Source organism: Vulpes vulpes, chromosome 15 (assembly GCF_048418805.1).
Source record: "Vulpes vulpes isolate BD-2025 chromosome 15, VulVul3, whole genome shotgun sequence".
NCBI classification, from domain to species: Eukaryota; Metazoa; Chordata; class Mammalia; order Carnivora; family Canidae; genus Vulpes; species Vulpes vulpes.
The window spans coordinates 92,407,566-92,424,569 of NC_132794.1; the positions used below are offsets into that span (position 1 = coordinate 92,407,566).

General features: G+C 44.4%; 1 protein-coding gene across 2 annotated transcripts in view; it reads left to right on the top strand.

Annotated features, from left to right (window-relative positions):
• The window catches only part of SUFU (SUFU negative regulator of hedgehog signaling), a 120,740-nt gene that overhangs the window by 24,698 nt on the left and 79,038 nt on the right, over positions 1-17,004 (top strand). For both annotated transcript variants that reach the window (XM_025992884.2, XM_025992890.2), the window contains exon 3: positions 15,963-16,099. In XM_025992884.2, coding sequence (XP_025848669.1) covers positions 15,963-16,099 — 137 coding nt within the window. The remainder of the gene's footprint in view (positions 1-15,962; positions 16,100-17,004) is intronic.

Consider the following 17,004-nt stretch of genomic DNA (forward strand, 5'->3'; position numbering starts at 1 on the left):
TTTATTCATGAGAGACACAGAGAAAGAGGCAGAGACACAGGCAGAGGGAGAAGCAGGGTCCATGCAGGGAGCCTGATGTGGGACTTGATCCTGGGTCTCCAGGATCACGCCCTGGGTGGAAGGTGGCACTAAACCCCTAAGCCACCCGGCACTGCCCTCAAGATTCAGTTTAGTTAGTAAACATTGTTCAGTCTCAGTATGTGCATGTCACCCGTAGTTGGTCAATTCATATCTTTTGATACTGCTAAGTACCCAGCATTGTTATGTGTTCATTGTGTCACTTCAGGGAACTACAAAGAAGTAGAAGAATGGCAGGACTCCACAGTATAACATGAGAGACCTTAGCTTAAAATGTAAGAGAGAGGAATGCCTGGGTGGCTCAGTCAGTTAAGCGTCTGCCTTTGGCTCAGGTCATGATCCCAGAGTCCCAGGATGGAGCCCTGCATCAGGCTCCCTGCTCAGCAGGGAGTCTGCTTCTCTCTCTGCCCCTCACCCCCCTCTTGTGCTCTCTCCCTCTCTCAAATAAATAAATAAAATATTTTTTTAAAAATGTAAAGGAGACCATACAAAGCACTGTATTAGAGCTAAAACAGTACCTTGAGAGAACATAGTATGGGAAGAAAAGAGCATAATTTCACTTAAAGACGTGATAATTGAGAAGAGCTTTGACAAGAGATTTAGGAAGATAAGACTGGACTAGAAGGACCTTCCAGGCTGAGGGGTTAGCAGTAGTCATGGCATGGGGTGGGGGTTGTGTTTGGGACATGGGAGTTAGTTTGGCATCACAGCACAGTGTTGGTACTGGCATAGATATAGTGGGACCGGGATCCCTGGGTGGTGCAGTGGTTTAGCGCCTGCCTTTGGCCCAGGGCGCGATCCTGGAGACCCAGGATCGAATCCCACATTGGGCTCCCAGTGCATGGAGCCTGCTTCTCCCTCTGCCTGTGTCTCTGCCTCTCTCTCTCTCTCTCTCTCTCTCTCTCTCTCCCCCTGTGACTATCTTAAATAAATAAATAAAATTAAAAAAAAAAAGATATAGTGGGACCTCGGAGCAGAAAGACTGGTCGATGTCAGAAATGCTGTTCAACACCTGTGGTGTGCCTCATTTTCTTGACCTACCAGTTTGGTGACCTTACACAAAAGGTAGATGAAGTTAGCCACACATGATAACACACATGTATGCACGCATGCACATACACACCTGGATCCTAGGAAGAATGCCTTCGTTCCTTAGTGCTCATAGACCAACTTCTAAAATCTCTTATTCTGGGGCTCCTAAACTAAGGAAATAATATGGATTTCCCCAACTATAAGTTCTTTGAGAGAAAAAAAGAAAATGTGCAATATGCATCAGGATCTTTGCCAAAGCACAAAAGCAGCTTTTCCAAAGCTGCTCTGGAAGCAGCCTTCTATTCAACAAGAAAACAATGGTCAAGTATAGGACCATATATAATTGCCTCTTTTTTTTCTAAGATTGTATTTATTTATTTTAGAAAGAGAGAGAGCATGAGCAGGGAGAGGAACAGAGGGGGAGGGAGAAGGAGGAGAAAAGAATATCAAGCAGACCCTACTGAGCATGTAGCCCAACATGGGGCTTGATCCCAGGACCCTGAGATCATGACCTGAGCCAAAACCAAGAGTTGGATGCTTAACTGACTGAGCCATCCAGGTGCCCCTAATTTCCTCTTTTGTAATAGACAGTTATACTTCTTTTGCAATGGGGAAAATGAATTCCAATATGAAAAATGTATCCACATTTGTGAACAAAGAAAATAGTAATTTCTTTATCGTGTAAGTGTATAGTGATTGGCATGGTTGCCCCTCTCCTAGTGCTAAAGGGAATAGAGGAGGGATTGAGATTTGAGAACCTACAGGGAAAAGAGTTGTGTAGGGCATCGCTTTTCGGAGTGACCTTAAGCAGTGACTCCAATCTAGGGGCATGGCCAGCCCCAGGCTGTCTTGCAGGAGGGATTCCTGGCCTCTCTCTCCTCCTTCTCTCTAATTTCCTCTCAGAGCTTCCACTGGCTGAACCCAATTGGAAGCCAGAAGGCTCAGGAGCCCCACACAGGTCAGCTTTACAGGGCAGAGAGTAAGGTGAATATGTTGGTTTCCAATGGCTGCTTAAAAAATTACCACAAACTTAGCAGCTTACAATAACACACATTACCTCACATCTCCTTTGGGTCAGGAGTCCAGGTGTAGCTTAGCTTAGGGTTCTGTTTGATCTCACAAGGCTGCAATCACAGTGTCAGCTGGGCTGCATTCTTATCTGAGGCTCTACTAGGGAAGGATCTACTTGCAAACTCCCTCAAGTTGTTTGCAGAATTCCTTTTCTTGTGGCTTTTGGAATCATGAAAGCTTTTTTAAAGAGAGCAACAAGGGCTCGTGGATGGCTCAGTTGGTTAAGTGTCTGTCTTCAACTCAGATCATGATCCTAGGGTCTTGGAATCGAGCCCTGCAATGGGCTCCCTGCTCACCTAGGGGTCTGCTTCTCTCTCTCCATCTGCCGGTCCCCCTGCTTGTGCTCTCTCTCTCTCTCTTGCACTCTCCCTCTCAAATAAATAAATACAATCTTTAAAAAAATAAAGCCAGCAACAGAGATAGCGACTGCTAGCAAAATGCAGTCTTCCATATAATGTAACATATTTGTGAGAGTGCTATCCTGTCACCTACCTGTATTCTGTTGTTAGAAGCAGGTCAAGGTCTTGTTGTTATTCAGAGAGAGAGATTCCACAAAGGCATGAGCACCAGGGGCAGAGATCACAGGGTTCTATCTGCTATAATGGGGATGAGTCTGCAAGGGCACACAGAAGATATTGAGCTTAGGCACTGAGCTCAGAGAAGGTAACACTTGAGCCTTCTTCTTCTTCTTTTTTTTTAAAGATATATTTATTTATGTGAGTGGGGTCTGGGGCAGAGAGAGAAGCAGGCTCCCCTCTGACCAGGGAGCCTGATGTGGGGCTAGATCCCAGGACCCCATGTTCATGACCTGAGCTGAAGGCAGTTGCTTAACTGACTGAGCCACTCAGGCGCCCATACCTGAGCCTCCCTGAAGGTCAGCAGAGGGCAGAGATAAAGGGAACAACTTATTTGGAGTGTCTGAGTCATTAGGGTGTCCAGACATCTGCCATTCCATTCACTGGGCTTGGTGCTTAGAGTGTTAGGCAGAGGAGGTAGATGGGACCCAGGTCATTGTGAGACTTGCTGAGACCTCTGGACTTACTAGCGAAGGTTTAGTGGGGGCAAGCTTTGGAGAATTTTAAGCAGAGGAGAGGCATATCATATTTCCTTTGGGGAATGTCAGAACAAACAACTAAATAGGGCAAGAAGATCAGTGAGGAGGAGTGTTATGGACATCCAGGGGGAAAATGCAGATGGCCAACCCATAGTATGGCAGTTAGGATGGAGAGAAGAGGACACATTTGAGCTGCTGAGGAGGGAGGAGGAAGAGTTGACAACTTGGTGACTGCCTTCCTGGCTACCCAGGGGGATGAGGCCGGACTGGAAAACACTTAGGATTCTGGTTTGGTGGCTGTATTAGTTTTCTGTTACTGTGATAACAAATTTCGATGTGTTTAGTGGTTTAAAACTACATACATTTATGATCTTAACTGTTTTGGAAGTCAGAAGTTTGACATGGATCTCACTGGGTTAAAATCAAGATGTCTGGAATCCCTGGGTGGCTCAGCAGTTTGGCACCTGCCTTCGGCCCAGGGCATGATCCTGGAGATCCGGGATCAAGTCCCACATCGGGCTCCCTGCATGGGGCCTGCTTCTCCCCTCTGCCTGTGTCTCTGCCTCTCTCTCTCTCTCTCTCTCTCTCTCTGTGTGTGTGTCTCTCATGAGTAAATAAATAAAATCTTAAAAAAAAAATCAGGATGTTAACTGGGCTGCATTCCATTTTGGAGGCTGTAAGGGAGATTCCATTCCCTTCCCTTTTCCATCTTCTAGAAGTGACACGTATTGCTTGGTTCATGCCCCTTCCTTCATCTCAGGGCTAGTAAAAGGCAGACTAAGTTCTCATACCACACCTGTCTGCCTATTCTCCCACTTCTACCTCTCACTTTTTCTTTGAAGGATACATGTGGTTAGATTGAGCTCACTCATATAATCCAGAATAATCTCCCCATCTCAAGATCCTTAACTATATCTGTGAAGTCTCTTTTGCCATGTAAGGTATCATATACAGGTTTTAGAGATGAGAATGTGGACATATTTGGCGAGCCATTACACAGGCTATTATAGTAGTACTCTTTTTCGGTTAGGGAAAGATAGAGAAGGATCAGGTTTGGGAAGATACTGAGTTCAGATTTGCATATGTTGAGTTTGAGGTATCTGGGTCTGGTCCTTTGAGGACAGATTTGGGAATCCTCAACAGAGGCATGGTGCCTAAAGCCACTTAGTAAGGTTGCCTGCAGAGACTGTATATGAGATGGCTGGGATTGGGCCCTGCAGAAAGTTGGGCTTTAGCTTCTGTCCTTTTTTTCACCTAGAAAGTACCTAGGAAACAAGTGCAGATCGTGCACAGGGAAATGCTCACATTCTGTTTTTCCCTAGGGAAGTGCTTTCCAGTGATGCCCTCTCTTTGCCAGGCAGATCTTTATTCTCTGTATGTGTGAAAGGGATGGAGCAGTGGCTAATTCCAGGGCGTTATGAGGTTTGGGGCAGCACTGAGGGCTTTGGAACAAATTAACCTCAAGAAACGTGGTACTCCAAGCATGTACTGGAGTTTGGATAAGCGGTCCTTGAAATTGCTTTGGCACTGCTCTGGGAGGCAGAGGTGAAGAGGTGGGTAGCCTCCTTGCAGAGCCCCAGAGATATTGGAGGTCTTTAGGTCTTTTTGTAATCTCTGGGTCCAGCCTGGACGAAGGGTAGGCTTTGCCTATGCCTATTTGAGACATAAATGTAGGTTGTGTGTGCCCTTGGAGGGAAGCCACCAAAGGAAAAGGTCTGCAGGTCGTTTCCCCAGGGACAGGACTTAGAGACCCTTTCTTTTTCTTCTTCTTCTTCTTCTTCTTCCTTCTTCCTTCTTCCTTCTTCCTTCTTCCTTCTTCCTCTTCCTTCCTCTTCTTTCTTCTTCCTCCTCCTCCTTCCTTCTTCTTCTTTCCTCCTCCTCCTTCTTCCTTCTTCTTCCTTCTTCTTCCAGATTTTATTTATTTATTCATGAGAGACACAGAAAGAGAGGCAGAGACATAGGCAGAGGGAGAAGCAAGCTTCCTGTAGAGAGCCTGATGTGAAACTCGATTCCAGGACTCTGGGATCATGATTTGAGTTGTAGGCAGATGCTTGACCACTGAGCCACCCAGGCATTCCTAGAAGCTCCATTCTTCTGGGAGAGAGTGACCAACCCAGTAAAGTTGGGAACTAAGCCTAATTTCCAAGAAGAGCTGGTTAGAGGGGGAAGACCAACCAGGAAGTAGGGAAAGAGAAAGGGGAAAGAAGACCCAATAGGAGGCTTTATAGGGAATGAAGTGACATCACTTCTGGTTCTGGAATTGGACTGGCCTGGCCTCCTGTGGCATATGTTTTCTGAGGCAAATAGTGTACTCTTTCTTTTCTTTTGGTAACAATATCAAGCTTGAGACAGAGTCACAGTCCCTAGACCTGACTTTAGAAGTACTAACTTCACAATGTGGAGCCTTGAGTTGGCCCAGCATTCAATGCTTCAGCCACTCACAGGGAAAGAGAGCGCTGACCCCAGGCCTCTCCTATCATACCCTGAGTGTACAATATGTACACTCAGCCAGCAGATTCTGTGAGAAGTCTGGCAGATACAGTAGTGAATAAGACATAGCCCTGTCCTTGTGGTGTTTATAGTCTAGACCAGAGATTATAAACAGTAGAAAAGTTGGAAAATACAAAGAAGTTTGAAAAAGAAAAACTGTACTGTGATAGTTACTATAATAATCTTACTGCATTTTCTTCCTTTTTCTCACATATATTTTTACATCGTACATGTATGCACAAATATATATTTATAAGATACTTATTTATTTATTTTAGAGAGTGTGTGCACACAAGCAGGGGGAGGAACAGAAGGAGAAGGACATGTCCCCACTGAGCATGGAGACCTACATGGGGCTTGATTCCATGACCCCAAGATCATGCCCTGAGCCAAAATCAAGATGCTCAACTGAATGAGCCACCCAGGCACCCCTGCACAAATATTTTGAATCACACTTTGTATGAGATTTTGTTTCATGCTTTATCAATGACTGTAGTAAAATCTATATTTACCATTTTAACCACCTTTACAGTTCAATGAAGTTAAGTTCACATTCTTTTTTTTCTAAGATTTTATTTATTTATTCATGAGAGAGACAGAGAGAGAGGTAGAGACATAGGCAGAGGAAGAAGCTCCCATGCAGAGCCTGATGTGGGACTTGATCCTAGGAGCCTGGGATCATGACCTGAGCCAAAGGCAGATGCTCAACCACTGATCTACCCAGATGCCCCTACATTCACATTCTTTTTTTTTTTTTTTTAAAGATTTTATTTATTTATTTATTTATTTATGAGAGACACACACACAGAGAAGCAGAGACACAGGCAGAGGGAGAAGCAGGCTCCATGCAAGGAGCCCGACATGGGACTCGATCCCGGGACCCTGGGATCACGCCCTGAGCCAAAGGCAGCCCTTGAGCCAAAGGCTCAATGGCTGAGCCACCCAGGTGTCCCTGCATTCACATTCTTTTTTTTTTTTTAAAGAGATTTTATTTTATTTTATGTTTTTAAAGATTATTTATTTATTTATTTATGAAAGACACAGTGAGAGAGGCAGAGACACAGGCAAGGGAGAAGCAGGCTCCATGCAGCAAGCCCGACGTGGGACTCGATCCTGGCACTCCGGGATCACTCCCTGAGTCAAAGACAGACGCTCAACCGCTGAGCCACCCAGGTGTCCCTGCATTCACATTCTTATGTGGTCATCACCACCATCCATTTCCAGAACTTTTTCACCTTCCCAGCTGAAGCTTTGTGTTCATTAAATAGTAACTCCCCATCGCCCCCCCACCTCATTCTAGCTGCTCATATCTGCATGTTTTATGGAGATATGGCAGCCACCATTCTGTTTTCTGTGTCTATGAATTTGACTACTCTAGGTACCTCATATGAGTGGAATCATATATTTGTCCTTTCGTGTTTGGCTTATATCACTTAGCATAATGTTTTCAAGGTTCATCCGTGTTGTAGCATATATCAGAATTTCCTTCCTTTTTAAGGCTGAATAATATTCCTTTGTGTAGACATGCATATTTTGCTTATCTATTCACCGATAAATAGACATTTGGGTTGTTTTTGCCTTTTGGCTATTGTGAACAATGCTGCTGTGCATATGGGTATGCGTCTATTTGAATCCCTGTTTTCATTTCTATTGGGTTATACCCAGAAATGGAATTGCTAAATCATATGATAAACCTATGTTTATTTTTTTGAATAACCACCATACTGTTTTCTAGCTGTGCTATTTTACATTCCCACCAGCAATGTAGAAGGCTTGCAATTTCATGACCACTTTAAGAAGAATTATTTATATTTTTATCCTGTAGTTAACAATAAATAGGTGCAATAAAATGCACCGGGAGCCCGACGTGGGATTCGATCCCGGGTCTCCAGGATCGCGCCCTGGGCCAAAGGCAGGCACCAAACTGCTGCGCCACCCAGGGATCCGACAGTACCTATTATATTCCAGTCACTGCTCTGAGGGTTTCACATATATTAGCTTATTTAAATAGTTCCCATATTATAGCTACTTACATCTCCATTTAAAAAAAACAAACTTCAGGGCAGCCCTGGTGGCCCAGTTGCTTAGCACTGCCTTCGGCCCGGGGTGTGATCCTGGAGACCTAGGATCAAGTCCCGTGTCAGGCTCCCTGCAGGAGCCTGCTTCTCTCTCTGCCTGTGTCTCTGCCTCTCTGTGTGTGTGTGTGTGTGTGTGTGTGTGTGTGTGTCATGAATAAATAAATAAAATAAAATAAATAGACTTTAGGGGTGCCTGGGTGGCTCACTTGGTTGGCCGTCTGACTCTTGATCTTAGCTCAGGACTTTATTTCAGGGTCATGAGTTCAGACCCTGCATTGGGCTCCGTGATGGGTGTGGAGCCTGCCTAAATAAATAAATAAATAAATAAATAAATAAATAAATAAGACCTTTACTATTTTTTATTTTTATTTTAAAAAATATTTTATTTACTTATTTGAGAGAGAGTGAGAGCCAGAGAGATCACAGGAGAGACAGAGGGAGAAGCAGACTTAATGCAGAGCAAAGAGTCTGATGCAGGGGGCTTGATCCCAGGACCCCGAGATCATGACCTGAGTGGAAGGCAGATGCTTAACCAACTGAGTGACCCAGGTGCCCCCTGCCCTTCTTACTATTTTTTAAAATAGACTTTATTTTTTAGAGCAGCTTGAGGTTCACAGCAAAATTAAGTGATGTACAGTTCGCATATATACCCTCTGCCGCCACACATGCATGGCCTCCCTTACTATCAGCATCCATTACCAGAATGATATATTTGTTACAGTCAATGGACCTACATTGACACATCATTATCACGCAGACTCCATAGTTTACCTTAAGGTTTATTCTTCATATCTCCCATTTCTACAGATGGAGAAATTGAGGCACAGAGAGGATAAGTGATTTGCCCTCCAGTGAGGAAGTAGCAAAACCAGAACTTGAGCATAGGCAGCCTGGCTCCAGAGACTCTGCTGACATTTCAGTGGCTCTTGATGTTGGGTAGTGACACTTCAATGTTGGGTGATTGTTCCAATTTGCCTGGGATTAGTGGCTTTCCCAGGACATGAGGCTTTCAATTATAAAGCCAGGAAAGTCCTGCGAAAACAAGGACAAGTTGGTCGCCCTATTTCAGTGACACAATAGTCCTCGGGCCTACGATGGGTCTTTTTAGTAACTAGGTCAAGAGTTGGATCCTCCTCAGATCAAGGCTGGACATGGCCAGAAGGATGAGGGGAAGGGCCCAATCCACTTCCTGTTTCTTGGCCTCTTCACATTTGTTTCTGGGCACACTGACCAGGCCTCCTCCTTGTTGTTCTGGAACTTAAACTGCCCAGACAGAGCAATAGATCAGATTATGTGTTGACTCTTCTTGACCAATTGTCTTTTGATGGTTGGTGGATGTTTGCTGTTTTTTGGAGAGGGGAGTAAAAGAGTCCTGGATATTTGAGCTGGCTATCACCCCACCCTTCCCCTGCAGCACACTTCTTCAGCCCAGAGCCCCTTGAGTGTAATTATACAATGCCAAGAGTGTTTGCCTTGCAGCTCAGGTATGTTGCAACATCCTGAGCTGTGGGCTTATAGTAGGCAAACACATCTTGAAAAGAAGGTGAATGGTCACATTTGTGACGTGAGAGGAGTAAGGCATGTGGCCAGCTGCGCCATAGGATGGCCAGAGCACTTCCACAGGGTATCGGAGGATCTGGAAGCCAGCAGGGGCCACTTCCTCTGAGGTCACACTAGGTCTTGATGGAAAGGGTTGCTGCCTGAGCCTCTGAGCTCATTCTTTTCATCTTTATTGAGCACCTATTATACACCAAGATACATATTCAGAGAAATGTGTCCTGCCCCCCATCCTGCAGTTCTTTCCATCTTGTTCCTACCTACTGCCTGTAGGCAGCTAATCTTATTAGTTTCTGATTTATTATTCCTGTATTGCTTTTTGCACAAATGAGCAGATATATGTATATTTTCCTATCTCCCCCTCTTTCTTCCTCAACAGGTAGTGTACTGTAGTACTTTCTGCTTTTTTTTTTTTTTTTTTAGATTTTATTTATTTATTCATGAGAGACAGAGAGAAGCAGAGACATAGGCAGAGGGAGAAACAGGCTCCCTGCAGGGAGCCCGAAGCAGGACTCGATCCCAAGACCCCAGGATCATGACCTGAGCAGAAGAGAGATGTCAACCACTGAGCCACCCAGGCATCCCACTTTCTGCTTTCTTTACTTGGCAATATCCATATCGGTTTGTTAGCTCTTCCTCATAGCTGCGTTAATACTCTTTGAACCACTCTCCCATGAATGGGCATTTATGTTGTCTCCAATATTTGGCAATTAGAAGTTCATAGAAATGGGATTGCTGGGTCAAAAGGTAAAATATATATAATTTTATTAGCTTTTGCTGACTTACCCTCCAAAATGATTGTACTAACCTGTATCGCCAATACAGTATCTTTGTATTGTTTGACAGTATCTTTCCCCACAGCCTCACCAATAGAACGACTTTTTAATTTTTGCCAATCGGATGGGTGAGAACTATGTTTCTTGTTGCTTTAATTTGTATTTAAATTGTATTTCTCCTATCATGAGTGAGGTTGAACCTCTCTTTGTATGTCTGTACCTATATCTATATATCTATAGTTTGTGATTTTTTTTACTATCAATCTTTTCTTTTTCCCCCTCAATTTTTAAGAACAGCTTTATTGAGATAAAATTCACATACTGTACAATTCACCCCCTTAGCATGTATAATTTAATGGTTTAAGTACATCAGAGTTATGTAACCATCGTATAATCTAATTTTAGAACTTCTTCATCACCCTAAAGAGAAATGCCATATGCATTAGCAGTCATTCCACATTTGTCCTCAGTTCCCTACCCATACACAGTCACTAATCTGCTTTCTATCTCTGCAGATTTGTCTGTTGTGGACATTTTATATAATATATACATAATTTGTATTCTATATTACAAGTCATTTGGGGCACCTGGGTGGCTCAGTTGGTTAATATCTTCCTTCAGCTCAGGTCATGATCTTGGGGCCCTGGGATTGAGCCCTGAGTTGGGCTTCCTGCTCAGCTGGGGGTCTGCCTCTCTTTCTGCCCCTCCCCCTCCCACTTGTGGTCTCTGTCTCTGTGTCTCTTTCTCTCTCTCAAATGAATAAATAAAATCTCTTTTTAAAACAAAAACAAAAACCAGGACGCTTGGGTGGCTCAGTGGTTGAGAGTCTGCCTTCGGCCCAGGGCATGATCCTGGAGTTCCAGGATCGAGTCCCACATTGGGCTCCCAGCATGAAGCCTGCTTCTCCCTCTGCCTATGTCTCTGCCTTCTCTCTGTGTCTCTCATGAATAAATAAATAAAATCTTTAAAAAAATAAATAAACTAAGTTATTATATTTATCATGTATCAAGGGAAACATACAATACATGGTCTTTCATGACTGGCTCCTTTTACTTAGTGTAAGTGATAGAATGCTTCTAAGTGTTCCAGGCAGTTTCTAACATTTAATCTTCACAACTCAGAAATTGTTACTGTGAGGAAACTGAGGCACAGAGAGGTTAAATGTCTTGCCTGAGGTCACATGGCAGTAAGAAGCTAGACTTTGGAGTTAGGCCAACTTCAAGTCCAAGTCAACTTGCTTGCTGTGTGACATATAGAATATTACTTAAACTCTAGTCTCTTTTTTTCATGTTAGTTAAATGAAGATAACAGTGGCTGAATCTTGTTGGAGAATTAAACGCTGTGACATAAGTACTTAGGTCAAGGTCTAAAACTTAATAGGCATTCAGTTAATCATAGTGGTTGTTAGTAGCTAGAGTCCAGTAAAGACCTGGTTGGTGTGGTTGGCCTTGTCCCTCCTAGCACTGAGGTGTACCTGAGATACCAGGATTTTTTTTTTTAATATAATTCACATACCATGAAATTTACCTTTTTAAAGTATACAGTTCAGTGCTTTTTAGTATATTCATAAGGTTGTACAACCATTGTCACCATTTAATTCAAGAACATTTCCATCACAGTAGAAACTGTACCCATTAGCAATCACTCCCCATTCTCTACTCCCCCTAGCCTCTGGCAACCACTAATCTACTTTCTGTCTCTGGATTTCTTTATTCCAAACATTTTTTTAAAAAGATTTTATTTATTTATTCATGAGAAACACAGAGAAAGAGAGAGAGAGAGGCAGGCAGAGACACAGGCAGAGGGAGAAGTAGGCTCCATGCAGGAAACCTGATGTGGGACTCAATTCTGGGACTCTAGAATCATGCCCTGAGCCAAAGGCAAGCACTCAACCACTGAGCCACCCAGATATCCCTATTCCAGACATTGTTTTAAAGATTTTATTTATTTATTATTTATCTGAGAGAGAGGGAGAGAGCATAAGTAGGAGGGAGGGGCAGAAGGAGAGGCAGACCCCCCGCTGAGCAGGGAGGGCCCCCATGCAGGGCTCGATCCCAGGAACCTGGGATCATGACCTGAGCCGAAGGCAGATGCTTAACTGACTGAGCCATATAGGTGCCCCTATTCCAGACATTTGTATAAATGGAATTGTAACGTTATATGGCCTTTTTCTATCTGGCTTTACTCACTTAGCATAATGTTTTCAGGGTTCATCCACGTTGTATCAGGACATTGTTTTTTTTTTTTTATCCTGTTGTTTTGTGCTACATTTTGTTTGTCCCTTCATCTGTCAACTACATTGGGTTGCTTCCACTTTCTGGCTTATTATGAATAATGCTACTATAAACATTAATGTACAGGTTTAAATTTTTTTTTTGTTTTTGTATTTTTTAGATTTTATTTATTTGAGAGAGAACACGAGCATGGGGAGAGACAGAAGGACAAGCACATTCCCCACTGAGCAGGGAGCCTAACCTAGGGCCCAGTCCCAGGACCCTGAGATCATGACCTGAGCTGTAGTCAGACCTTAATCAACTGAGCTACCCAGGTGACCCAATGCACAAGTTTTTGTGTAAGCACACATTTCCATTTCTTCTGGGTATATACCTAGGAGTGGAACTGTTGAGTCATGTGGTAACTTTGTGTTTAACTTTTTGAGGAATTGCAAGCCTGTTTTACAGAGCAGTGCTGCCATTTTGCATTCCCACCTGCAGTGTGTGTGAGTTCCAATTTCTCCACATACTCGTCGACACTTGTTATTGTCTTTTATTTTAGCCATCCTAGAGGGTATGGAGTGGTATCTCACCATGGTTTTTATTTGAATTTCCCTATTAACTAAGGGTGTTGAGCATGAGATGCCAACTTTTAGGTCAGGTCTTTTCTGCCCACCCTAGCTGTTGTGTTTCCTCCAGAAAGCCCCTCTGGGTTCCCATTCATCTTCTGCCTGGCGTTAGTGGTTATTTTGGCTTCTTAGATGCTAACTTGTACCTTCTTAGTCCAGCTGCTTGGGGCAGGCTTTTGGGCAGGTTCCAGTGGTCATGAAACTGTGTCGGGGATTAAAGGCACAGGTTCTTTCTGTGTGCAGGTTTAACGTTACTCTTGAGGCTGCCACATCCATTCCTAAGCTCTCCAAATGGCTGGGACAAAGCCAGCCTCTCCCCTGGGTACCTCAGCGAGCAGGATCAGAAATTCTTGAGCTGGAAACAGTCTCAACCATCCTTCTGCAACAAGACTATTAGAACCCTTCACCCTCTCCCTACCAGAGGGAGAATCTGTAATATATTCCTTTAGAATCTCTGTAGGAAGAAATTCCACTGGCTCCCTTCACCACTAGCTAATATTTTAGTAGCCTTCTATGTTAGAAAAATTCTTTGCTCTGACCCATCTCCCTCCTTCTGTAGCACATACCAGTTTCCTCTCATGCTTTTCTTCCTCAGAGGATGTGGGACAGCTACCCCTAGGAGGGGCTTCATCCTCTGGTCAGACAAAACCACTTTGGCTGGAGAAGCCCTCACGTGAAGAAGTCGAGACCAAGCCAGGTCTCTCCCAGGGGACTTTAAAGACTGAATGACCTTGTCGCTTGGCTGTTTCCTGGGCAGTCTGCTTTGAAAAAGAGAACTTCTGACAGGCTCCAGGTTGTGTGTTTATCCTGAAGCTGGGCCATTCCAAACGCATGTTTCAGAGTTTAGAGGTTGCGTCCAGCCAGCCTGGTGGGTGGTAATCAAATGCAGGTGGATACCATCTGGCCAGGCCTGTCCCTCCCAGCTAGCCAAGTGAGGGCTGGCCTGCCCACCACAGAGCTGGCCCAAAAAGCATCCCGCATGGAGGCAGATGGTGGACATGTGCACATGTGCACATGCACACCCATACATGTGTGTGTATGTGTACACAGCTTCCTTAGAGGGGTGGTGCTGCTGGGATGCATATGATTTCTCTCTGCATCGAGGGTTCTTCCCATCACACAATCTGAAGAGGATTTTCTTTTTGTCTGTTTCTCAAGTTTTTGTGGTTAGAAATCATGTATTTTTCTTGGCCCAAGATGAAAGCCCTGGAATAATGGTCTAATACATTTTTACGAAGCTGCTTCTATTGGAGGCTGCTTGAAATCTTCCCTTTGGCCTAGTGACCCATCTCCTTCAGTGGGATTTTAACTCTGAGTCAGTGTTGCATTACCTTAGATTTTCACACTCCTCTCAAGCCTGCAGCCCCAAGGAAGTGGCTCTTCCAGCCTCAGCTTGTTTAGCTATTCCCCCAGCCCCCTTGCATCGAATTGCTCCCAAATATGACAGTTCAGTAAGGGCAAAAAATAGCTTACACCGTGTCCTGCCAAACAACTTCTTCTCACCTGGTCTCTGAAATTCTAGTTGCGTACTCTCAAAATGGATTCTGCCTCCCACACTGCTAGGTACCCAGAGGAAATGCAAACCATGGACACCTCCTTTAAATATAATTAGGCCCGAGCATAACGACTTTAAGGCCTGATTCCTTTTGAGTCCTTTGGAGAACATAGCTTCCCAGAGGTGATCTCCCCACTGTAGCAAGTGCAGGAGGGCTGAGCTCACCCAGGCACAGACACAAGGTTAGGACTGATGTCCGAGGTTCAGAGACTTTGGAATCTCCTTCTGTCCCATCTTCTGGCCTGGCCTCTTGAGGGTGATGAAGAGGATGATGGAGGAAAGACGCCATGTGGAATTCTAGGGTTGGGCATCGTCATTATCCCTTCGCAACTCTTGCCTCTGACTGCCTGGTCGGGTAGTTGGCTAGCAAGGAGGTGTTGGCTGTTATCTTAGTTTATGGTTTGTATTTGTATGCTGAGGAGTTTACATGTGTATAATCATTGTGGCTCATGTTTGTACAAGATATAATTACTGAAAATTATATCATGAACTTATTTTAACTTTTAACCCTTCCCATGCTGGCAAACCTCCTAAGTTCTCAGGAACTCCTCCCTGGATGCTTCCCTCCCATAAGGGGGGCATGTCACCCCCCCAACCAGGCCTTGCTTTCTCATCCACATCATTTTCCCTTTCTGACAGAAGTCCATTTCAGGGACTTCCCTGAAGACCTGGTGCTCTCCTGAGTGTTTCCTAGCAGTGAGAGGCTGGCATTCCTCCCTCACCTCATCATCACCGTGATAAATATGGCCATAGAGGCTTAACTGTCATCGTTCTTGACCACCTGGGGATGAGAAGGGAGCACAAATCATGCTTCCTGAGCATTCCAGTGATTGAAGAATGCACATGGGGCAGCGAGTTTCAGGAAGAGCATGTACTGATCAATTAGGATGTGTGGGATGCTGGGTTTCAGGAAGAATATAGGCCCTCCCAATATTTGGAATCTGCCTTGGGACTTATCCTCAAATGCTGAGTTTGGAGACCAGCCAGCCCATCCCAAGGATTGTACCCGTGTGGGGTACCATCCCAAGGTGGGTGTGGAGAGAAATGATCTCTTCCTCACAGTACAGTGGGCCTTGTGTCCTTAGCAAACTAAGTAGGTGCTTATTAACAGCTTGAAGGAATGAAGAGTGTGAATAAGGAAAATTTTCAGTAATAGAGACTTAATCATCAATAGGAATGTTCCAGAGCCACAGAATGTAGAACTCATAATTTAGAGTGCCACCAGGGGAATTTGGCTGGACCAAGGTCAGAGCCATGGACCGTGGCTGGCAGGAGCACAAGACTAGTATAGGCTATTGAGGGAGATTCTCTGATTAAGGGGTTTGGATGCTAAGGCCACCAAAAAAAGGGGAAAACTTTAATTGGACTTTAAAAACAGTGTTTTCCTGAGGTGGTTGAACTAAAAACATTTGGTTTTTATTCCTTTCAGATTTACAGGAACAGACGGGCCTAGTGGTTTTGGCTTTGAATTGACATTTCGTCTGAAGAGAGAAACAGGGGAGTCTGCCCCCCCAACATGGCCAGCAGAGCTAATGCAGGGCTTGGCCAGATACGTGTTCCAGTCAGGTAAGAACTCTAAGAGCTGGCTGACGTGGGGATCCTTTTGCTATGAGCCTGCTTGGCTTTGGGAAGTCGTAGGCATATTTTGATATCTGTGGGAGTTACCTTTCCTGAGAGTATTGTACATCATTTGTACTATGAAGGTGGCTTGTTTTGCCTGGTGTTTCCTGGGTGGGAAGCTACCTGGGCCAGGGAAGAGAAGGATTTGCCACTATGACCTCTAGCAGCCACTATTCTGACACCTTGAGCCTAGCCATACTTCTGATTCCCAGTGAGCCAAATTCCAACTCAGCATGGAGCTGATCAGCTTTTTCTGTCTGTCCCATTTCCCATAATGTCCTTGCTCCCTGCTACCAGTGGCCTAGGCATCTCCATTTCTGGGGTCACAAGCACATGTGTTAATCTTGGTTAAGCCTTGGGTTAACAGTGGAGAGTGTGACAGAGAGAAAGAATTGCTGGGTGTTTGTTCCCTCACTGTGTGAGGGTGAAGCTGGAATCAGGCAGGACCTTGACAGTCAGAAAAATTTGATTCACGTGATTCACATGGCTACCAGGGGATGGTTCTATGCTCCTGGTGCCCCTCTGGAGACTGCTAACATGGTACCCAAAGTGGGGACTTTGTGTCGGGATCTCCGTCTCTTGCTCTTAGCTCATCCTGCCTATAGTCCTCCAGTGGGATGAAATGTTAGAGCAAAATTTAATACCTTTTAAGGAAGGTTTCATATCATCTGGATGTTTTTGTGTGGCAAATTAATTGCTCAGTAATACGTCTCATATGGCCTCAGATTTTTTTCTTTTTATTTAGTTAAGTAACCTTCAGATGAAGGCCAAGACAATTTTATCCAATTCTTTTGCTCTTTGACTGCCATAGATGAGCAGCATCGAGGCCAGAGTCCCTCAAAGTACGGTCC